The 26,150-nt window shown below is 38.8% G+C and overlaps 1 protein-coding gene across 2 annotated transcripts; it reads right to left on the reverse strand.

Annotated features, from left to right (window-relative positions):
• Positions 1-2,238: 2,238 nt before the first annotated feature.
• LOC143036900 (glucose-6-phosphatase catalytic subunit 1-like) lies at positions 2,239-21,120 on the reverse strand. Of its 2 annotated transcripts, none has more exons than XM_076204840.1 (8): positions 21,000-21,120; positions 14,879-14,965; positions 14,531-14,695; positions 13,003-13,203; positions 11,628-11,758; positions 7,939-8,190; positions 7,020-7,138; positions 2,239-5,226 (listed from the first exon to the last, which is right to left on the reverse strand). In XM_076204840.1, exons 2-8 carry the CDS (start codon positions 14,953-14,955, stop codon positions 5,101-5,103), a joined length of 1,071 nt encoding a protein of 356 aa, XP_076060955.1. In that variant the 5' UTR covers positions 14,956-14,965; positions 21,000-21,120; the 3' UTR covers positions 2,239-5,100. The 2 variants fall into 2 exon arrangements, with proteins under 2 accessions (XP_076060955.1, XP_076060956.1); XM_076204841.1 differs by lacking the exon at positions 21,000-21,120 and adding an exon at positions 20,696-20,714.
• Positions 21,121-26,150: the final 5,030 nt, after the last annotated feature.

The following is a 26,150-nucleotide window of genomic DNA, read 5'->3' on the forward strand; positions in this document are numbered from 1 at the left end:
TCTGGTGTGGACACACAGTCCAACAATTATATCCCAAATGCAAAGATGTCTGTCCTCATTGTGAAACCAGATCACTTTGAGGACGAAAATCACTTTAAAGATTATGAAGTGAAGTGGAGGTAACTAAAGAGGAGGACAGACTTCTTGGTGCAGTGATCAGTTCTGAATCTTTTAAAAAGCAATACATCAAGACAAAGTTAATGAATGAGTGGTGGAAGTTAGGCCACTAGCCAACTTCGCAAAGACTGAACTGCAGGCAGCATATGATGCATTCATATATGGTTTTAAACACAAGTGGAATTACGTCTTAAGGATGGTACCGATCATGACTGAATTATTATTAAGTCCTCTTGAAGAATCCATTAGAAGAGAGCTATTCTGGCCACCACCAGTGGGCAGATACCAAACAGAAAAGAAAATTATTTGAACTTCCACCATAAATGGGAGTGCTAAACATCACAAACCCACTTAACCTTGCTATCATCAAAACTCTCTGAAGCTCACGTCTTCCCTAACAAACAACATCATGTCACAAGATCAACAGGAGACCAATATGAATCAAATCAGAGAAAATAGAAGAAACATATCAAAGGGCAGGGAAGTGAGGCAAGATGTAGTTTCGCACCTTACTGGATCAGCTATTGAATCATACCAAAAGTAAGATAATAATGGCACAGGAAGAGGGGATGTCCAATTAACTGACAACATTACCAGTAAGGGTAAAGGAATTTAACCTAAGCAAAAGAGAATTCACAGATACCATTATTTTGAGGTATGGATGGCCATTGGATGGGCTACTTTACAGAGGTTCCTGTGGTACACAATTTGATCCAAACCACGTGATGATATACAAGAAAAGTGGATTCATCTGCACGAGACATGACGAGATAAGGGATCTCACAGCCTAAATGCTTCAGGAGGTATGCAAGGATGTGACCATCAAACCAACCTCCAACATATCAGATGCAGTGTGAGTGGACATCAGTGCAAGAGATATCTGGACACAGGGACAATAGACCTTCTTTGACATGAATATTTGATCCAATGGCCCCCTGTTACAATAACCTAATTGTTGAGGTGTCTCACTCCCAAAATGAGAATGAGAAAGTCAGAATGTAGGAGGAGCGTATATAGAATGTGGACCAGGGCTCATTCACTTTGATAACCTTCACTTCAGGCAGAATGGGTCTAAGGGCAAAGGCATTCTATGCTCGTCTAGCTGAGGTGATGGCAGAAAAGAAACAACAACCAAACAGTAGTATTGTGGCATGGATGAGATGTAGACTGTCATTCTCTCTTATAAGATCAGCTCTCCTGAGAGATACCAGGTCCCCACCATCTATATCAGCATACGTACAGAACCTTGATTTTGAGCACTGTTTTAGAAAGTAGGATGAATGAACTTTTGTATTAGGCTTCATTTAAGTTGAATATATGAAAAAAAGTGGTATGCTACAACTGACAGGGCTAGCCCTACCAGGGGTTTCTCACTTCCCACTTTGTGCAAGTGGGCTGGTGAGTTTCATACTATGAAATATTTGTAAATCTGCTTTATATTCTCATTATAGTTTGTGAATCTAGCTTTACAAGACAGATAAATGGTGAACTTTTACTGTTTTTGTCGCTATTCTTATCTTGATAAAAAGGAAACTTACTTTTTTCATTGCACACATTTTTGATGATCCTGTATTAAGTCATTACAACTACATGGAAGTTGGTTCCTTTGCCTAAGTTTACTAATACATCTTTATTTAAATTTTCAATGATCCTGCATTTTCTTAACTTGATGAGCTACACAGATGTTAGCTACTTTGCCTTTGTACTACATGAGATGGAGAAGGTACTTACCTAATGTTAGTATAATGAAAGGAGCAATGTTCATTGGGTCCCACCTCCTACAATCCAATTTATCGTACCTAGTCTAAAGTCTGCCAAAGCTTATTTTCGTGAGCACATCTTCTGTATATTAAGTGTGGATTGTATTTACATTAAGTCACACACAAATGCACAGTAGGAGACAGAACCCATCAAACCTTGCTCCTTTTCTGTATAGTATAATTAGATAAATACAATTGAGTAAACACACACGCACAAACATAAATTTGAGGCTAGGTATGATAAATTGGAGAATGGGAAATTAGACCCAACGAGCATTTCTCCTTTCCTGTATATTACAATTAGGTAAACACAATTACAATGTGACTCCATCACCCAGTGGTAGGATGTGAAACAATGAAATGCACAAAATTATTTATTACTTCAATCTTTACAACAACAAGATTCTGGTCAAAAGTAAAGACAAAAAGAAATTTCTGAATTGTATACATACTCTGGACTGCCCCCTTTCATAGGTGATCAAATAAATGAAACCAACTGATATATCTTTTTTCATAACAATGAAATGAATTATGAACTGAATATTTGAAATTAAAATTTAAAATACACACTACCTACAAATATGGTAGATAAAAACAAAACAAAAATTGTGCTAAACAAAACGTCTATACCAAAAGGCCTTCATTCCCTAAAACGTACAACACAAAAATAGCAAAAATTGTGCCTCACAAAAATTTAGATTTATGAAAGCTTGTTCTTCCCAAGTATACCTTTCAACAATGATATACATTCATATCCATACCACACTCTATCAGATCTATTTGATGACTATTTCTATTAGCAAATATAATAACAAACTTATCTATTCATCTCTAACTTGGAAATTATTCATATTATGACAAACTCCACAATAAAAACATCTACCCAACTGTTCTTGCAATCATTATGCTCTTGCAGGCACTAATCTGTTCCCAAAACATACACTTGTATTTGCAACTGCAGAAATCTGAACTAAGAACAAAAGGAATATTCTCTTTCAAAGATATAAAATATGTATAACATATTTTTTTGCTTCATCTTGCTGTATAGTTTTTTACGTGAGTGGTGTGGTGTGGGTAAGTGATAAGATGGTAGGGGCGATGAACGAGTTTTGGGAGTGTGGGGGATGGAAATTGGATGGGTGTGTGCTTTGATCTGGCCACCCCCTATATGGGGAAAAGGCCTTTAAGTATGTACATATATATATATTTTTTTCTATCAGTCACTGGTATCAAAAAGATGCTACATTTTTCATTAAAATTCCACAAAATCACATGGACCTCCAGATGGAGGCAAGGGTGGTGATGGATTTTAAAGACAGCAAGGAGATTATTCACTCTGAAATCCACCTCATGGGATCACAATTTGCATGTCTTTGCTCAGTAATGACATGAACGGAGATGGGGTTCTGTGACTTGGGAAAGTTTTCTGATTTTTCGTCTGGTGGCAACTATCTCAGAATAAAACTGGATGGTCTGTCATGTAATGCTTTGTATTTTGAGTGGGTGTAACAGGGAAGAAGAAGCCTATTGGCATGCAGATAGATGGCTTTCTTGTACAGATGTATTGCTGGGTACTGCGAGTTAGTTCCAGTGCATTTGTGAGTAATATGATGCTGGGGCACAAGCTATGGCTATGTGATTTGGTGGGATGGTTAACAGTAGTTAAGGCTCTTACAGAACACTGTTCCAACCACTCATATTTTGTTCCACAGAGAGAATTTTGGTTTGAGTGTAGATGGTGAATGGGTGTTGTATTTTATTCTTATGGAATCGTTTTGTATTACCTGTATGTTATATTTATGTAGGAAGCTCCCTGGCTGAGTGGGTTAGAGTGTCATTACTTGCGGCGAGGGTCGAGGGGATGGTGGTTCGAATCTTGCCACTGGCAAAGTTGAACCAAGGGCATGGTTTATCAAATTCCATGCTACAAAGCCCTCTGTAAGGGGCACCGTCCTATCCTCCGATTGGGAGGAGTTTGTGGCGTTAAACCATATCATCATATTTATATTCTTGATTGTGGGGACTTATGTTTTGGATGGTTAGCTCTAGGTTATTCATATGAACTACTTGCACACTGGTATCGGAATCTTATTCTTGGAACCATTCTGAGCACATTCAGTGCCCCTTACTTCCCCTGTAATATTTCTTGTATGAAGGATAAAGCATGTGTGTCAAAGGTTGTCAATGTTTTTTTTTTTCTTCTAATCACAGGTACTGACCAGTCAGAGACACGTAAGTGCTTTGTTGCCTGTTGTCCTGGGTGGTAAATAACACTGACAAATCTTTATGGGATGGTGACATCTTGTTCTGTGTTAGCCATTTTACCAGTTCCTTGAGGTAAACTGGGTTCTTGGCAGCAGCTGTGGTGTTGTGTTATTGTCATGTATACACAAGAGAGGTTGATATCAGTTTAAGGTTTGGTATGGGATGGCAAATATGAAAAGGTTGAATGGTGTCATGCTAGGATTTATTTTCAAATATGAAAAGGTTGAATGGTGTCATGCTAGGATTTATTTTTATCTTTTCATTTTATTCATTTATTCATTTTTATCTTTAAGAAGTACTGGTTCCTCCTACCTGCAAGGAAACTTTATTTCATGCCGCTATTCTGCATTAAGATCTCACAATACCAAGATTGTAACAGTTTTGGTGGTGCATTAAACTCCTTATTTAAATTTACTGTTACCATTACAATTTTGTCTGAAGACATTTCTTTGTTGAAATCATTTAGTATTTGTTATGACAGGTTTGTGAGTAGTGTGTTGACGGAAAGGTCCTTTCTGAAGTCATGCTGGTTTGGTGAGAGTGGTATGTGAGAGATTTTTGTCTAGGACTAGTTTCCTCATCAGGTCAAGAAGGTGGTTTAAGAAAAATGTCCCAGGGTAGAAGTACTTTATGGATGAATGTTTTCTGATATGGAAATCTTGCATATGTGCATAATTTACAAGATATGTAAAGTGAGAGAAAAACAATATGACTTCGATCACAACTGTACAGCAAGTAAATTGTACTTGTGACAAACGGGGGGCATTGGCACAGCTCTCAATACCCTTACACTTATTTTTTGTCACATTGGTACTAAAACATGATACTCATTTAGTTCCTAAAGCTCAGAAACACCCTTCCACTCAAATCCACATTAGCTAACCTTTTTTATAAGATACCACCAATTGCAAACACTGGTGCAAAAACAAACACTGCATGGAAACCTAAATTGCAATCTCTAGATTGGCCTATAAACGCTAAGGAGGAAGTGCGGCAACAAGGCAATGACGGTGAATACCATCATGATGTTCAGTCCAAAGGAGAGTGCCAGATAGAGGACTAGGTCGTCTGTCGGTAGGCTACTCTGCAATGTAAAGAAATAATTCAATAAAGGCTTTGCTATTATAATTGCCTCTGCCACTGGCCATTAACTGGATGGTCAACAGAGGCAGACTGCAAGATTAAACTCTACATGATTACAACAACCACTGTTATTCATTGAAGGCCCATAAACCTGTAGCACATGAGGATGATGGGAACACTGTTCTTTGCAAGACTCTTTAACCCCTTTCTTCCCTCACACCACTTCTCCTGAACAAAGCCCAATGAACACAATATAAAAACAACTCCAGCAGATCTGAAAAAGAATAGCTTCCCACACAGTGGTGGATATCTGGAATAAATTGGATGAGGCAACAGTGTGTGTAAATACTATTCAAGAATTTAAGAACAAACTTAATGCTGAAAGATGCAAAGATGGGTCACTACGAGCATAGCTCCCTTCCCTTATAATACAACTAGGTAAATACACATGCACACTAAAGAGCCTTTTATCCCTTATAATGAGGCTTGCCAAGTCAAAGCATACACTCACCCTCCACTCATCCAAAACCCATTCATTGCCCCTTCCATCTTAGCAACTCCTGGATGAAGGGTCATCCCTGTCACCTGCCACACTGCTCAGGTCAAAGGCAATGCAGCAAGACAGTGCTTCCACAGCAGGTCTAGACAGCTGAAGCTTGTTTACCTCCAACTGTTTCATTACGAGTATATGGGAACCCTCTTCCTCCTCCCTCTCATCCACTCAAAAAATTTACTGAGCAAACAAGAACATCCATTTGCATGATGTCATTTATTCATCCATTTACAGCCACTCTCCATTTACTTCTATCTTTTCCACTCTCTCTTCCTTACGCAAGACATTTCTTATACAACCAATGGCCCTGTCAAAGTCCACCCTTTCTTCTTCTTCTCAAAATCACTCCACCTACTTCTGCTTCCCACATTTTCTTTGTTATGGTGGGAGGGGGATGAATGCTGACACTATGTCCCATATATATAATAAAAGACAAGTGAATGGGACAGTGTGAGAGACCTAGGAATCCTTCTATATTTTTTTTATGCAGAGAGTCATCCCAGTGGTGCTTTACCTTAACCAGGGCCCTGACAAGGGGAGGGGTAGGGGAGGGCAATGCTCTGGGGCGGCATGTTTTGGGGGGGCAGCACTTTTGGTGAAAAGAAGGTAAAGCAAATTCCCCCAAATGTACTTTTAATGCATGATTTATTTATCATGAATTGTGTGTATGAATGATGTGTGTATAAAAGTTGTTTTGTGGATGAATGTTACATGTGAATCGTGCTAGTGACCATCAGATGTGGAAGGTGGTGGTGGTAGTGGTGGTGTATGTTAGTGTGTGTGTGTGGGGGGGGCACTTTTCGACTTGCCTCAGGGTGGCACTTACCCATGTCGGGGCCCTGACTTAAACATCTAGAACAGTGTCTCATTAATCCACCATATATCTATGCAGAAACACACACACACTCAGATCACAAAACAAGCACTCCCCGGCAGACTATCAAATTCTATACTTCACAAAGCTTCCCAAGAAAATAACCCAACAGAAATCATGTGACAAGGAAGACTTGTACTGGCACAGCTTTATTCAGTTCATTTCCCCCCACATTAAAATAATACCAAACAGAATCAGCTTAGTAACAGCAAAGATGAGGGCAAAACAATAGGTGGTGGATGGGAGTGGGTGCCTGCCTTGACGGGCTACCTCCTTTATATGAGGGAAAAAGGCCCTTGGTATATAGATAGATAGACAAAGTCTACAAGTCCAATAAGACTATACATACAGAAATCATGGCTCTTACTTGTATCATAGATGCAATTCTTCCTATCAAGACTCCTCCTTTGGCCCCAAGAATGGTGCGGACCATATGGCCACGAGCTTCCACAACGGCTTTTCTTTGCTCTGATGTTATACCAAGACCTGGGAAAGATAGAAAAGACATTTTTCATAAAACTTGGCAATATGGCAATTTCAATCTTTGTCTGAAAATATTGCTTTTCGATCAACCTCTATGACTAAGCATATCATTAATACTTATTTTGGTGGTCCTACAAGACAGATGTCAGAAAATCCTCTCTCTACTACCTATTTTCACAACACATCAACATGCTTAACTCCAACTGGAGGTGCACTCTGACCTTGCTATCAACATGTGACTGCTCTTTTTATCATACTAGTCCTCTGTGAGGGGCACCATCCTAGCCTTCTGATAGGGATGAGTTTGTGATGTTAAGCAAAATATCATGACAAGTCAGTGACATAGAAAAGTTTTCTCACTAATACAACGCAGTTCTACATTTCTTCTGAGAGGTACCTATGGGAGGGCTTGAGGACTGTTACCCACCGTTGTAGTGTTGTGGGTTTCCAGCAAAGAGGAAGAGGCAGAGGAGGTAAAAGAGGAGGAGGTGGAAAGAGGAGGTGGAGGAGGAGAAGAAGGAGAAGGAGGAAGAAGAACAGCCCTTGCAGTAGCAGCAATATTGGGTTACACTTAGTCAGTAGTTACAGAGATAGGTTATACTAATAAGCAGCTACCAATTTCTTTTTTTAAGGCAACAGGTAAAATGGTATCCTTTATAATTTTTAATATCTCAGACTATAGGCACTGCTTTTAGCTTAGCCAAGCTTATGACAACCCTGACTGAGACAGGAAACAGCTGTGGGTAAGCAATAAGAATACTAATACAAAATACAATAAAATGCATTTAATCTTTTCTCCTTACCTAATCCAAGTGTCGCTCCTGTGAATCTCATCATAAGATAGAAAGCTTGCGTTTCAACAGAAACATATTGAGTTCGGTAGCAGTGCTTCAGTGCCAGGGGTATTGTCCACAGCGGATCCAATCCCCATGACAGAAGCAGCGAATACATTCCCACTGATGATGTTATGAGGAAGACTGCCATAATAACCATGGAAATGCGTCCTACTTTTGTCAGGAAATGAGTCTTGAAGCAGAAGTTTCCGATGGCAATGCCTGAAAGTTTATGAAAATGTATGGATTAGCTAAACCAATCATCTGTGGTCATGGTTCATAAATTACATTATGCAAATTTATTTCATTGCCAACAAGGAGGAGGAGGAGGAGGAGGAGAAAAAAAAAAAAAAAAAAAAAAAATGAGGTAGTCAGTATTGGCATGCATGTATTCCCACCCATACCATTTCCATCTGCCACCCATTTCCCTTTCATCTTAGCTTGTTGTGGATGATCCTTCACACATACATACATGTACCTTTTCCACCTTTCAATAGAGATAGCCAAAGTCACAGGCATAAATCCACTCCTATCCATTTCATCCCCACATACTCAACTCCCATTCACCACCCCTCCCTCCCTCTCATCTCGACTCCTCCTGGATGACGGGTTATCCCTGCATCTCGCCCACTGCCCTGGGTCAGAAGCAATGTAGCAAGACACAGCACATACACAGCAAGGCTGCTTCATTAATTGGTGATGCATCTTCTCCATTCCCTTATACAGAAAGAGAAGACGGGGAGAAATCCTTTGGGCTGCGTCAGAATATCATTCACACATACTCTCTCACCCTCCCCATCCCCCACCCACTCCCTTCCATGCATCACAGCATCATCCATACACAACCATTCTCCACTCACCCCTATCTTCTGTCTTCTCCCTTCCTTCCTCAACAGACATTCACCTCTTTCCCAATGCCTCTTTCTTCCCTTCACCTATAAGCTGCTAAAATAGGTGAGGTATCAAATGGGTTTTGGATGGGATGGGTGGAGGGTGGATGCATGCTTTAATTCATTAGATACATAAGGGGGAAAAAAAGCTTTTTGGTATGTTTGTATATATATCTATTCTTGTGAAGATGAAATACCACAATTTTTGCAAAAATAAAAAGGACATTTACCTTAGCACATGCTGCGTTCCTGTAACAAGCTGTGGGTTTTAAAAAGCTTAAAATGGTAACATGCAACCCACAATATCAAACCTTTAACATGCTTTGAAAATGTGGAGAAAAAATCTATCTATATATCAATGGGCTTCTTCGCCTTTATAAGAGAGGTAGTCAGCCAAGGCATGCACCTACCCTTGGTGGCTATTTCCATTATATTGCTATCTATCTATATCTATACACATACATACATACATATACCAAGGCTTTTTCCTCCTTACAAGGGAGGTAGCCCAGTCAAAAGGCATGTATCCACTCCCATCCACCACTTGTTTTTCCCTCTCATCTTAGCTCCTCCTGGATGACAGGTCATCCCTGCATCCCACCGACTGCCCTGGGTCAGGAGTAATGTAGCAAGACACAGTACATCTACAGCAAGGCCACTCCTTTAATTGGCAACCCCTCTCTCCATCTGATCCATGCAACACCTACCTTTCCTAAACCCACACAGTTTCTCACCAATTACTCCTAACTCTCCTAATCCTCTCAATTATAACCCTCCCATAAGCCTTCTCAACTACACTGAACAAAATGTTCCCTCTAAAAATACTACTCACATTTGTCCCCTTTTCCTTTACACTCTACCCTCGCTCAGACACATATTAACCACTTCCATACGGTGACGCCTACGTAGGCATCATGAGGAGCAAGTGGGTACGTGATGATGCCAATGTCGGCGTCTTGATTATATTTATTGTAGTCGTACCTGCTTGACCCTCATTCTCTCTAAACTGGCTTCATCATATTTTCTATGGTTATCAAAATTCACGGGTGAAAGAGAACGAGCGATTGAGCAGTGACTTTATTTTTTATAATGTGATTATTATGACGCAACATCGCACGTCGGGCAGCTAATGCTGTCAGACGTGTGATGTGCCCCGGAGTGAAGAGGTTAAGCAACCTCACTAGATAGTTCACTATTGCTTCTTCATACACTCTGCATGACAACCATCTAACCTAGATGTCTTACTTGCTATCATCATTTTTAAAATTACTTGCACCTAACTTTTTCTTATTTCTCTCTTTTCTTCTCATCACCATCACTTTTGTGCCTCCCACTGCTACCACCAATCTCTCCACATACAATCTTTGCACACATTGTCACTTCCTCCTTGAGACACCTCCACTTCTCTTCCACTCTATCCTTCACCATCTCCCACACTTTTCTCAGTTTCTCTTTGCACTCCTGCCCTTTTCCTTCTCATTTAAACAGTTTAATCTAAGCACCTCCCAACCTTCTGCCCATTCCCTCTTCCTCAACTTATCCCCCACTCTCAATTTACTTTCCATTAAAAAATTACCTGATATTCCCCTACTCTATTCCCTAAGAAGTGGGACATCCAGAACTTGTCCTACTCTTCTGCATACCACTACGTAGTTCATCAATGCCTTATCAACCACCCTTCCATCCATCACTCTCTTCCATGTGTGCTTATGTTTGACTTTTTTTCTAAACACTGTGCTAGCTATCACCAACTCTCTAAACACATATCCACCATCAAATCTCCAATACAATTTTCACCTGGCATTCTTAAACTTCCCACTACTCTAGCATTGAGATCTCCAATACCACTACAATGGCATTTTTCCCAAACTCAAACTCACCCCTTCTTTTAAACTTAAGTTTCACTTACTGCCAACACATTCCTCTTCTTTCTCACATAGTGCCTATCTCTTCCCTTCTACTCTCATCTGTACCACACCCACACACATTAGAAGACCCAAACCCTACAGTTCTGGTTTGATAACTCTTCCCAAACCCTCTTGTGCCTCTGTAACCTTATGGTTGCAAAGAGCAGGATGCCTAGTCCCATCACTCTGCCTTGTTTTAGCTGCCTTTCACAGAGTGGGAAGACTTGGTGGCAGTAATCTTTCTTCCCCCTACCACAGGGGACAGAGGCAAAAATGGAAATACATGCTCAAAGAAGTGGTACAGGACATTATTATGAGGGGGGCAGCACAACGGAGGGACAGTTGCAGTACAATAAAGTAGCATCATTTCTCTAAGTAGATATTTCCTTTAACATAGACAAAATTATGTGTGGCTCGGGTCCATAGGGGTGCCCCATATAGTCCATAACCACTTCGGTACGATGATGCCTACATATGCGTCATGAGGTGTGAGTGGGTACACGAGGATGCTGGCATCAGTGTCTTGATTATATACATTTTTTTATAGTTATACACAAGTTACCCCTGAATTCTGTGAACTGGTTTGACCACATTTTATGTATTTATTATTACTCATGTAAAAGAGAACAGGTAATACAGCAGACTATATTTTACAATCTGAGTAGTGTGATGCAGCATACATATGGCAGCCGATGCTGTGCATAAGAATTTGACTCATACTGAAGTAGTGAAAGTACTGGCTGCATGCTGCTGAGCAAGTTATATCACACAATAACATGCAGCCAATACCCCAGATGGGGTATATTGCAAAAATGCCAATCTTTGTAATGAAACATCTAAACTTTACTAGAGAGGAACGCACCAAAGAATAATGCCAAGACGTTCTGGTGGATAAAGTGAGCTTGGATGTAGAGTCTGGACACGAACACAAGTGCGATCCAAAGTACATATGCTATGTAGATCACCAGGGAACCCAAGATCTTCTTACATGTGCTGTGTGAATATAAATATAAAAATGAATAAAATCTAGTCCAGAAATACTAAGAATATATATATATATATATATATATATATATATATATATATATTACTTGGACAAAATGTAGTGGCACATTTTTAAAAATAATCACTAAGAACCCACAGTCAGAATAAAAGGAAACTTAGAAAAAAAGTAAAACTTCAATATTTCTGCTAATAGCTATTCCCCCTTCAGGAAAGTACTTTCCTGAAGAGGGCTATAGTTATTAGCCAAAATAAAGGAGTTATACTTTCTTCTAAGTTTCCTTTTATTCCAAATGTGGGTTCTTCGTGATTACATATATATATATATATATATATATATATATATATATATATATGTATTTTATATATGCCAAAGGGCCCTTTACCCCTTAAAAGGGGAATGTCCTATCCAAGATATACACCCACCATGATCAAAACATGAGAGAACAGTAAATCTTCCATAAGTTGGCATAATAGGAGTGTAGTCCATGCCTCTGGTAACCCTATTTCTAGCCAAAATAAACTCATTTAAACCATTCAACTTAAATTCCTACTGGCTGATGTTGTGTTTGCATAAGTTTAACACCCATTTGTCACAATTGTGTTGACTAATGGGTATTAAATTTATAACAAACTTGACATCGGCAGGTAGGAATTCAAATGCAACTTGGTTTAGGCCATGCCAATTATTGAGTGATTATGACTTATGGAATGCCAACTTATGGGCAGTTTAGTTATCAAAAAAAGATCATGTGTCGAAAGGATATGAGAAAATAGTTTTCCAAACAAATGCATAAACCCCTGGAATAGCTTGGAAGAAGATATAGCACAAGCTGGAACCATACATGGCAGCTGGAGAATAAGCAACAAAACCTGACAAACTTGGTTTCCTTCTTGTATACTACATACAATTAGAGAAAATATGCACATACAATCTGATCAAATACTCAACACTCACGGCATAGGAAAGGTGAAGTGAATATATGAGCATACTTAAAAAAACAAGATGTGAATCTACAGAGCTGTGATCTACATCTATAGTATCTACTTCAAAGCAAACTAACTAGTTTTAGTTGAATCATGAAAAAGAAATGAACTAAACTGATTCAACCTTGAAAAAAACTACATAAATACATTCAAACATATATACACATGCATACCTGTTAAAATGGACACTTATTCAGACATACATATATAAAAACAGATATAATATAGTCAAAACTGCTCAAACATACCCTGTATTTGATTTCCATATGTATCTACTGAAACCTTTTGCTATGACATAAAATATTGCTACATTCATCATAATGTGTCCAGAAGGGGTTCCTGGCCCAGATTCACAAGTGTTTGGAAACTGTTTGAGCTTCGGTCTTGTCTCATCAGTATATAGAGATGTTTCACCAATCCACCAATATGGTCGATCCCCATTGAATAACCTGCAAAGATCAATGTAAAAATTAAGAACATTAAGAAATGTATATAATTCCTTATTTAAACCTAGCTCTGCTATGTAAAAGGATATATTACATACATACATATATCAAGGGATTCCTCCCAATCACAAGGGAGATAGCCAAAGAAAAATGACATATATCCACTCCCATCTATTTCATCTCCACATACTCCACTCCCATTCACCACCCCTCCCTCCCTCTTTTCTTGGCTCCTCCTGGATGATGGGTCATCCCTACATCTCACCCACTGCCCTGAGTCAGAAGCAATGCAGTAAGACACAGCACATCCACAGCAAGATTGCTTCATTTAATCGGTGACACCCCCCTCTCCATCCCCTCATGTAGAAAAAGAGAAGATGGGGAGAAATTCCTTCAGGCAGCATCAAAACATCATTCAAACATTCTCCATAACACCCCATCCCCAACCACTCCTTCTATGCATCACAACATATATTATTAACACAAAACTGGAAATCAATCTGAAGTATTCTCAATTTTCTCCATCCTGGATATGTTTAGATGGGAGGGACAATTAATAAGTTTCGGATGGGTGTGGGATGGGCGTAAAGTAGGTGTGGGCTTTGCCTCAGCCACCTCTCATATGGGAGAAATGCTTTTTGGTGTATATATATACATATATATATATATATATATATATATATATATATATACATATATATATATATATATATATATATATATATATATACAGGAATACATAACTATATGACCGAGTGCTATAAAATAGGTAAAACAAATGTTGGGTGTATGTGAAAGCCCCAGGAGGCAAAAATTGAGTGGAGGGGGTTGACAGGGTCCATGAACACAACCCCCTATTTACATGTAAAACCCACCTCACTATACAAATTTTCACATTGCGACCAGTCAGCTGGGAACACAACTCAGTTGTATAGTGAGATATTCCTGTATATATGTATATGTATAAGTACATACTTATATCAAAAGGCCTCATGCACCTTATAAGGAATAGCCTGCTAAGGCATACACCCACCCTTCACCCATCCCACTCTCATCCAACACCCATTGGTCTTCCCTTTTGTCTTAGTTCCTTGTGGATGGATGAAAGACAATCCCTTCCCACCACCCACTACCTGGTCAGAAGCAATGCAGCAAGACATAGCACTTCCATAGCAGGGTCCTAAATCCAAAGGAGGTTAACCTCCACAATTTCATTTACATGATGACTCTCCCTCCTCATCCTTTCATGAGTAAAAAGAGAAGACAAGGAAAACTACCTTCAGACTTGAAGAAATATCTGAGTTGAAAATTTATTTTACTATATACACACCATTTAAGGAGGAGGTTGGACCACTCAACAAAGATGGTTGCCCACAATGTTCGTGCACCCAATTCATTACAGAAACCAGCAATGAGTGGGAAAAAGAAGATGAATGCTTGTCGATTGTCTCCCCACACGGAGACCTGCGTTATCCACTCCTCATATGGACTCAACCTGTTGGCCCAAAACAAGATTGAATACAAACAGGTACACACATTGAATACAAACAAGTGAACATAACAATTACATGGAAAATATTCTATATCACCTCTTTGTGATTGATACATCATTTTGCTGAATAAAAATTCATACAAATACTTCAAGCAGGATGTGGGTACTGTAACATATTATACATACTTTGATTGTAGCCAGACAATTGTTTCAACACTCCTTAAATTCCATTGATCCCCTAAGCTCAGCTCCCCTCCTTCCATCTTAAGGTTCCTGTAAGAAATGAAAAAGTTGTTTAAGCTAAGAAGTCATCATAACATAAACGTTTCTCCCTTATGTAGAAATGATGCATGTAATAGAATTTATTTAATATTGCTGTATCCCTTTCAGTGATGGAATTACATTGAGTGCTGCAAAGAATATGTGTTACTATTCTGTCTTCCTAAAAGACCAGCAATGGAAGCCTACACATGGCATTTCTGTTACAATTGGTGACATAAAATGTCCCAGATTAATACAATAAAGAGAATGGTTCAAAGTGTCTTCCCATATAGATTTATGAAAGGTCCTGAGGACCAATGCCATCCACTGTAGGACTGAGTTTCCGGTCAATTAAATTTAAGGAAGCACTTATCATTAATAAACCTTAAATTCCTTTGTATATTTTTTGGCTTTGACTTTTGAAGCTTTTGGATTGTGCCCTCTCATTCACCATACTGACACCAGACCATGGCCTTCTTTATCTATACATACATACATATACCAAGGGAGGTGGCCAAAAAGGAAAAGGCATAAAATCATTCCCACCCATTCCATCCCTGAATACACTCCCCCCCCCACCCTCCCTCTTATCTTAGCACCTCCTGGATGACGGGTCATTCCTGCACCTTGTCCACTGCCCTGGGTCAGAAGCAGTGTCGCATTTGCTTGGGATAATTGTATTTCTCTTTCTTTTTCTTTCTTTCTTTCAGTATTGCTAGTTCCAATTTCTCCAATTTATACTCGCATGCGTGTAGTTTTTGTTTCTTGTGGGAGGGATTTTTCTGTGGAGCTGATGTTTGGGGGGTAAGTTTGATGGAGTATGGAATTTGATGGTTATCAGAGTGTGATTATGTTTTAGGGTGGATGTATTGTGTGTAATAAAGAGCAATGGTACTGAAGACTTCTGGGGTAAGGGTTCCATTCTTATACATTCAAGTTATTGTTTCAGTTTATCAATGTAAATTTGATTGATTTTAGTTATTATCTACTATGCTGATTACATGTTACAGGCTACATTCACAATCAGTCAGTCATGTGCCATACATACAACCATAGCAAGCTTGAATAAGCCACTGTGGCAAATGTGTACTGGATGTAATGACCATTTGTGGATAGACTGTTGGTCCTCAAGGATTACAAAGGCGGAGCATGCCGACAGGAGACCTTTTGGTCCATATCTAGGTCGGATGCAAAAAAATAATAATAATAATAATAAATTAATAAATAAAAACTATAATAATGTAAATAACAAATAAAATACATAAATTAATGCATAGCTATAGTTAAATAATAAACAAACAGGTTAATAATATCCCCTGACAGAGTTTAAGAACTCTACAACCATTGGTCTCACATTCACGTAGTTGTGGGTTCGAATCCCGCACTTCGATTCCTTGTAGTACCTGCCACATGCCCCCAACAATCCAAAAGCATAGGGCAAAGGTGATGGCTCCGGCCGTAGATACACGCCTCTTGACGTAGTCTCCTCAACACCATTACTGTAATGCACCTCCACCCCTACACTGAAACCGCCTTCACTTCCAGCTCCACATTAAACAATCTCACCAGTCATTCCATTATAAATACTCCCTGCAGCAGACATTCCATATGACAGCCATCTAACCCAGGTGCCTTACCAGCTCTCATTTCTGTTCTCTTTTTATCTCCTCGTTTCCTGTTGCCTCTCTCCTCTCCCATCACGGTCATTTTCCAGACATCTTCCGTGTTCGTTATCAGAGCATTTCTTTCTCCTTTGCTATCAACAATTCACATAAATACTTAAATCGCTGATTGCCCTCGTTTCACGTACTTGGTTAGGTTAGGTTAAGTTAGTATGGACAGGACAGAATCATTAATGCCAAATGTATGGTGAGATCTAAAGTATGGCAAAATGCTTGAATACCTTTAGTTTATGTCACTCTGATGACATTGTCATGTCTGTGACAAACCTCATCTTAATTAACCTAATGATTTACATTTCTTGCATACCTTGCATTTAAGAAAAATGTAGTGGTAGCATACTCTGAAGCGTATTGGTCTAGTATCTGCTTAGTTGTGGGTCTAAATCCCACATTTCTCTCTCACTCCCAGCAGTGACTGTTACCTGCCCCAAGAGTACAAGTGCATAGGGTAAAGATCATGGCTTTGGCCACAGCTATGCACTTCCTGGTGCAGACTCTTCACCTTCCTTCTTCATCCAGGAAAGCAAAATCTTACCTTACAATCTACTACTATTTTACACCACTGTTACCCTAATCACTGCATATATCTTTACAGATGCCTGAAATATAGTGGTCCTATCTGGCAAAACAACTTGCTTGCTCATCTTTCTTCCCATTCAAAACATTACACAAAACAAGTTCCCATGAATCTATATTATCATCAAAAGATTGAACTGAGTTTGAATATACCCGGGATTGTCAATTATTTTATTGAATTAGCATGGGCAATGGTGCTAAATCATGAATATAAACATAAATTACTTGTCTTTTTGCTGCATAGTTTGTTACCCAAAATTCATCATCATGAACCAGTAATCCGAAATTAAACAAGTCCGAATTGAAATCAATGCAATTAAAATGTACATACATATATTCACCAATGGCTTTTTCTCCCTTACAAGGGAGGTACCCAAAAACAAAGGCATAAAATCCACTCCCACCCATTCCATCTCCACATACTCCACTCCCATTTACCCACCTCCCTCCCTCTTATCTTGGCTCCTCCTGGATGAAGGGTTATCCTTGCATCTCACCCACTCCCCTGTGTCAGAAGCAATGTAGTAAGATACAGCACATCCACAGCAAGAAAAATCTAAAATGTAATTGCCTGAAATAGGTCTTTTGATCAAATGAATGAATAAATATAAGTGTGTGTGTATATATATATATATAAATATATATATATATATATATATATAAAATGTGGTATTAATGAAGCTTCACCTCGCACAGCATTTTGTATATATTTTTTTGCATCGGTGATTTGTAGTCTCATAGCTGTGTCTCTTCCACCTTAGGATGCATTTGTTAGTGAGAAGGATCAGTCAAAAAAGCAATCTGAGCTTCTTGCTTCCAGATTCAAGGGCTGGAATCTTCTCCAGAAAGGATCCAAAGTTAGTTTTTATTGTAAGTGACATTGTGATTTTGAAAAAAAATTCTTACTTGAGGATGGCGAGATGTTTTACAATGATTCTGTTATGGAAGAACTTAATCATAAATATGGCAGGAATGAGTGGTGCTTGTTTATTGACTCTTCAAAAGTGAGCCTGAAAGCTGTTTTGATCCACAATGGAAATAAGTTTCCTTCTGTTCCTTAGGCCCATGCAGCTAACATGAAGGAAACATATAAAAGTAAGCTTCTATTGCAAAAAATTAAATATGAAGAACATAAGTTCTCTGAAAAAGATTGTGATAAACGTTGTTGTTACTAGACTTGATTATTGTAATTCTATATACTGTATCTACCAAATATTCGACTTAAAGATTACAGAGGATTACAAAGGTGGAAAATGCCGACAGGAGACCTTTTGGTCCATATCTAGGTCGGATGTGAAAAAAATCATAATAATAATAAATTAATAAATAAAAACTATAATAGCGTAAATAACAAATAAAATACATAAACAAATGCATAGGTATAGTTAAATAATAAACAAACAGGTAAATAGTAAATAATAATAAATTGACATATAACTAATAATAAATGAGAATCAAACAGACAAATTATAACAAAACAAAAACAAATAATATAAAATAAATTATAATCATTACAGCACATCTTGCTTAGGTGTTTATCTTAAGAAGTTACAAAATGTTTTGATTAGAGCTGCAAGATTAATTAAGGGTGTCTCTTGTTATGATAGGATTACACCTGTATTAATTGATTTACACTGGCTGCCCATAAAAGCTAGAATTAAGGAGTCTCTTGGAGGTGGTCCATCCTACTGAGTAAGGTGTAAACACCTGTCGAGCTGACTCAGGTCTGATCCTATTTGAACCCTGAGTTGTATCATGTGTTGGTTTTCACTCTTTTAAGTCCGCCTCCCCAAAAATTTATAATAGCCTTCCACTCGATCTATGACATATTGTCAGCACCCATCGTTTCAAGGATAAATTCAAGACGTTCCTGTTCTCTGAATGTTATGATATGGAAGACCTCACCATCAGAGAGGAATACAGATTATATAGCTGTAGAGGTAAATTTTCAGAAGTGCACACCTATGCGATATAGCAACAGATAATTAATAATTAGTCTTGCAAATTATAATACATCAACATAATGTGTGTTTTTCTTGGTGGAAATTAATAATAAAAAAAAAGAACAGCTAAAATTGCTTTACTAACACAGTCACAGCAGGTGAATGATATGCCATGTTTGTTTTAATATATGCCAAGGCTGAAGAAATGAAAGGATGATAAATTCGTCTATTCTAACCTAACCTACTTAACAACCTACACAACCTAAGCTATATTTAGTAATACGATACCTGTAATTCTAAAGATCATCAGGGTTGTTGTCGTCATCAGAGACAGAGATGTTGACAGTCTGTGCTTGATCAAACTGCGGTAAATAGAGCTGTTGCATTCCTTGAAGGAAGCCCTACTATCTTTGTAACAGCACTTATTAATGTCACCTGGAGTTTGGAGAACACTCGGTGCACACCGTGAAAGCCATTGTCTAACTGACATTGACTGGACTGGACAGATGACGTGGTGTCTTGATGATTTGCTAGCAGCTTTATTTGGTAGTATATTTGCTTTTAGCAAAGTTTTTTGTTATTGATTTCCACCATGGAAAACATATATTATGTTGATGTATTATAATTTACAAAATTTATAATTTTGTAATGCTATATCACATAGGTATGTGCTTCTAAAAAAATACTGAAGTACATTTTTATTGATATGAGGGTCCTGTGGAGTACCACTGGTGAAACGGGACCCAATAAAGAAGAACTACAAGTAACAAGATGTTGATGAAATGTTTCGGACATTTTAATTTAACACCAATCTCATAAAAAAAAATTATTTACTCATCAATGTACTCAGGACTACAAACCTGTAAAGCTCTTAGGAACATTTATGAGAAAACCAATCTTTTAACATTATCAGGGTGGGAAGAATAATAATGTTTGTAAGAGCCTATTGGTTGGCTTCCTGTATACACTTTAATTTAAAGTTCCTCTCTGTATGATGAATATTTATGTTTACAAAAGGTAGCACACCATTATTTTCCACTTCGACTGTCAACTTTATAGACTTTACTACATTATTAATTTTATTGAGAAAATGAGAAGCATCTAAATGGGTACTACCTTCATCTGCTACCAGTGACACATGGATCCCATCATGATGATGATCCCTTGTGTCCACATCCCATTTTCCCTACTGTATATTATACTTGTACTCTATGTATTTCTGCATTGAAGACATAATACACAAAAGTGCTCTGCTCTGGTCATTTCTTTTCATAGAATTATGAATAGTGGTTAGCTAACCTTGCATATATATATACATTATGATTATATATATATATATATATATATATATATATACATTATGATTATATATATATATATATATATATATATATATATTAATAGGAGCAGTCAATGTTCTGTGAGTCATGTGTTTAATATGTTTTCACCTGTCACCTGTGGACCGGTCCAATTATCGCCAATGGAAATGAACGATAATGATTCCACTACACTACAGGTAATGATAATCATAATGGACATACCTATCTAAATTTATTATGGTCAATGTCAGGTGATTTTATTCACTTGAGAGGATGTCACTATCAATAGTTACAACTATCTCGGTTAACTTCGACACGGCGACGTCTAAGAATATATTGGGAGGTCTATATGGCATATGCCTAAAGTTACAGACTCAGAGCCAGAGGCTACACGGTTACTGAAACTTTTCGTTTAACCATATATATTTTACCCTGGGATCTTTATAATTGACTACCTCCTCACGACTTAAATAAAGTTTCATATTTACAAACTGACCCTTAAAGTCATTTCATTAAGTGTACTTACTTTAAAATAGTGGAAAATAGATTGTCCCCACAACCACAACCGTACTCACATTGGAGAACGTGCAAGTGTTTACAAATAGTCGTTTCCGACACCCGAAATTCGAAGCTGCCTAATGGGTGATAACAGCTGACAGGAAGAATACAAACATTATTATAGTGCCTTAACTTTAATAGGAAATTATGATAATACACAAATTAATTTGTAGTTCTGTCACTGATGAAAATAATATCTTATGAAAAAATCAGAAGTTGGAAGGTGTGGTGCGGCGAGATATAAATAGAAGCTACGTCAACGATGAATAAATCATGTCGCCTAAAATAAGAATAAAGTTAAAATAACAACATCGCTGTTGTTATATATGTGTTCGGGATCGCCTCGCTATCATAAGGGACCATTGATCAGGTGTAGCTAAATAGAATAACCTTGTTGCAGTTAGAACGAAAGAATTTCATGAGTTACAGAAGAGTTCATTCACTCCTAGATATTTGTTTCCACTCTCCTTCAAAACAAAAATAGTTTCCAGACTCTGGAATCCAGAGGTTCCGTGGAACAAACACGTTGACGTTTTTCACTCAATATATCAAGAGCGGTCCCGGTATAGTAAATGATCTACATGCTGGTGTGATATATATACATACATACATATACCAAGGCTTTTTCCCCCTTCCAAGGGAGGTAGCCAAAAAGGGAAAGGCATAAAAACACTCCCACCCATTTCATCCCCAAATACACTCCACACCCCTCCCACCCTTCCTCTCATCTGAGCACCTCCTGGATGACGGGTCATCCCTGCACCCCGCCCACCGCCCTGGGTCAGAAGCAGTGTCGCAAGACACAGTACATCCACAGCAAGGCCGCTTCATTTAATCGGCGACCCCCCTCTCCGTCCCCCTTTGCATATAAGGAGAGGACGGGGAGAAATCCCTTCGGGCTGCGTCAAAATTTACTCACACATACTACCCCACCCCCCACCCCCCCGCCCATTTCTCCTCATGCAGTCACATCATCATCCATATACAACCATTCTCCACTCACCTCTGTCTTCCGTCCTCTCCCTTCCTTCCTCAACAGACATTCCCCTCTTCCCCAAAGCCCCCTTCACCCCATCCATCCACCTCATCCTAGGACGTCCCCTCATGTTCACTCCCTCCACATCTGCCTTCCATACCTCTTTTACTAGTCTTTCTTCACTCATTCTTTCCATGTGTCCAAACCATCCCAATATTCTTTCATCAACCCTCTCTCCCAAATCCTTTTTCACCCCTGTTCTCCTCCTCACCTCCTCATTTCTCACTCTATCTAGCCTAGTAACCCCCGCCATACTTCTCAGACACCTCATCTCAAACACATTCAAACTCCTTCTCTCTTCTTCTCTTATGTTCCACGTTTCCGCCCCATACAGTGCTGTTGGCACAATCACTCCTTCATACAGTCTCCTCTTCGCATCCATTCCCAAATGTCTATTTCTCATTACACTCTTTAAACCACCAAGGCATTTACTCGCTTCTCTCAATCTACATTCTACCTCCACCTTCACTCCACCTTTTCCTGCTACACTTGCACCCAAGTATCTAAAACTATCCACTTCCTCCAGTCGCTCTCCCTTAATGTTCACTTCCAGTCTACTGCCACTTTCACCCCTTGTACATCTCATCACCTTACTTTTACCCACATTTATCTTTAGCTTTCTTCTATCACATACTCTCCCAAACTCTGCCACCAGCTTCCTCAATCCCTCCTCTGACCCTGCCACAAGCGCAGTATCGTCCGCAAACAACAGCTGGCTCACCTCCCACTTTTCTCCATTTTCTTTAACCATCTCCAATCCCTGACTCACTACCCTAGCATTCACCTCTCGCACCACCCCATCCATGTATAAGTTGAACAGCCAGGGCGACATAACGCATCCTTGACGAAGTCCCACCTTTACTTCAAACCACTCACTCTCTCCATTTCCAATCCTAACACATGCTCTACTACTCACATAAAAACTCTTGACAGCTCCCAAAAGCTTTTCTCCTATCCCATAAATCTGCATAACCTCCCACAGTGCCTTTCTGTCTACCCTATCATAAGCCTTTTCCAGATCCATAAAAGCCCAAAAAACATCCTTCCCCTTTCCTATAGCTTTCTCACATATCTGTCTTACCACAAAGATCTGATCTACACAACCTCTACCCGTCCTAAAACCACACTGTTCCTCACCAATTACTCCTTCTGTTCCTCTCCTAATCCTCTCAATTAAGATTCTCCCATAAGCCTTCCCTACTACACTCAACAGGCTAATCCCTCTGAAATTACTACATTCACACTTGTCCCCTTTTCCCTTGTAAAGAGGAACTATACAGGCACTACTCCAGTCCTCCGGTACTCTACCCTCTCTCCAGCAAACATTAAATAATCTCGCCAACCAGTCCACTATCACTGAACCTCCCTTTTTCAGACATTCTGCATGACATTCATCCAGACCAGGTGCCTTACCTGCTTTCATCATCTTTACAACTGCCTTCACCTCATCCTTCCTTATTTCTCCTCCATTCTCCTCACTCATCACTCTCATTTTCTTCGTATTTCCCACTGCAGCTATCTTTCCTTCCCTATCCTCCTTCACATTCAGCAACTCCCTAAAATATTCTGCCCATCTTTCCCTCACTGCCATCTCTTCCATTATCATTATCAATATATATATATGTATATATATATATATATATATATATATATATATATGTGTGTGTGTGTGTGTGTGTGTGTGTATATGTTTATATATATGCATATATATGTATATATATGTATATATATATATATATATATATATATATATATATACATACATACATATACAGACGTTCCTCTACTTACGTTCATTCGTTTTAAGTTTTTTCGATTTTACGTTTGAACTGACTAAAAAAATTGTAAAAAAAAAAAAAAAATGGAGTGAATTTTTTAGTTTAGCGCGCTCTCCGTAGTTCAAACGATACTTACGCATGACGCTGCGTTCATTGTTTACATTGCACAAACGACAGACTGAAAGTGCCTTGCCTCCTCCTCCTCCTCCTCCTCCTCCTCCACCATCTCAATTTATGTTGCTTGAATTTAATTTATTTGAAATTAATGTTATCATTTTACAATGTTATGTGTATAATTAATGATTTAGGGGTGTTTTGTAAGATACGGTAATAAAATTTACGGATGTATAGTACAGTAACAACTTACGTTCATTTTCAACTTACGTTCGGCCGTTCGGAACGTAACTAAAACGTAAGTTGAGGAGCGTCTGTATATATATATATATATATATATATATATATATATATATATGTATGTGTGTGTATGTGTATATATATGTATATATATATATAGCAACTTGAATATAGATTAGCTTGTGATGTACTTTAGAAATATTGTTATGAAATTGAAATTATAATTAGAGGAGTGAATTGAACATAAAAAGGGAGAACTTATTTTCAATTTTATACTGGAATCATGAACATTGAGACAATTTGTATACATCACGAATATAATTCAAAATTGCAATTAAGATATTTTGCTCATTTGATAAAATCTAAACGTCTTTGAAATGTTTGGAATGGAACACCTCTCATTTTTTTAGAAGACGAATTTTGGCTTCTAACCACAACCGCTCGATTTTCTGCGTATGTTTCATCTTGGTTATTAACATAGCTTTATTGATGGTTGACGGTGGAATGAATGTCATATCTATTCAGATTCGAATATGCCGGTCATTCGTCTGAGTGGATGTTTGCACTTCTAAGTGGATGTTTGCCTGCTTGCACTTTTCTTAGGATAACTAATTCTAGAGTAGCTTTGTCTCTTATAGTAATGTAAAGATAGCGACAATCTAAGCCATTTTTAAGTCCGAAGACCCATGTACCATCTATTCTTCGTCCATGATTTCTAGTATATACAGCAGCTGCCCCACTGTCAGTTGATTCGTCTCTTTGATCACAAATAAGACAACCACGATTATATTATTTTCTTTTTCCAGCAAAACGTGCCTCATCTATCTGAACAGGATTGTCGGCAGCTCCCACCATTTGTCCTCTGTTATCGAGAGACAGCCGAGGAGCAGACTTCCCTGCACATATTAACCCATATTCATTTTAATTGAAATCAATTTTCCGTTTCTGGTTCCATTCATAAAGCCCCATTTACACGGGGCAATGGGAAGTTGTGAGGCAAGTCAATTGTGCAAGTTACTTGCTATAACTCACTTGCTGTGTGTAAACATATGACTGGCAGATAAAAGGCAACCTGTCCTATTTTCTTTGTCAAGCAGATGCATACTTATTGCAAGTAACTTGTGACAAGTAGCTTGCACTCTTTACTTGCCTCTCATCTTGCCCGTGTAGATGAGGCTTAAAGGCCTCGTTTACACGGGACAAGTTGAGAGGCAAGTTAAGCGTGCAAGTTACTTGAACTGGAGACGAAAGCGAGCAAGTACATATTCACACAGGCCACTTGTCTCTGACTTGGCCTGTGTGAACATGTACTTGCTCGCTTTCTTCTCTAGTTCAAGTAACTTAAGCACTTGACTTGCCTCTCAACTTGTCCCGTTGAAACAATTATCGTCTTTTGCTCTCTTCGTGATCTTGACATCGTCAATACGATTGTTGTAATCAGTTGTTTCATCCATTATGTCGTTAACGTAGATCAAGAACATTACGGGTGCCAACACTGATCCCTGTTGGACGCCGCTAACTGCCTCCCTCCAGTCTGACACCCTTTACTTCATAACCGTCCTCATAAATGTGTGTGTGTGTGTGTTCACCTTGGTCTTTGGATCACGTGCTGAACTTGTGATCGACAGCTATTTCCCTCCGGAGAGAGCTCAGAGCTCGTATGACCGATCTATGGGTAATGCTGTGACCTTACACGCACACACACACACCAAACTCCCCGCCCACGAGAGTTAGAGTAACGACTCGAAGCGCAGCGATACTGAAGTTATTTCAGCCCCGGTCAGGATTTGAACCCGGACCGCCGTAGTGACAGTCGGATACTCTACCAACCACGCCACCGAGTCGTGTGTGTGTGTGTGTGTGTGTGTGTGTGTGTGTGTGTGTGTGTGTGTGTGTGTGTGTGTGTGTGTGTGTGTGTGTGTGTGTGTGTGTGTGTGTGTGTGTGTGTGTG

This window comes from Oratosquilla oratoria, chromosome 21 (genome assembly GCF_046742065.1).
Source record: "Oratosquilla oratoria isolate Oo_2021 chromosome 21, ASM4674206v1, whole genome shotgun sequence".
Lineage (NCBI taxonomy): Eukaryota > Metazoa > Arthropoda > Malacostraca > Stomatopoda > Squillidae > Oratosquilla > Oratosquilla oratoria.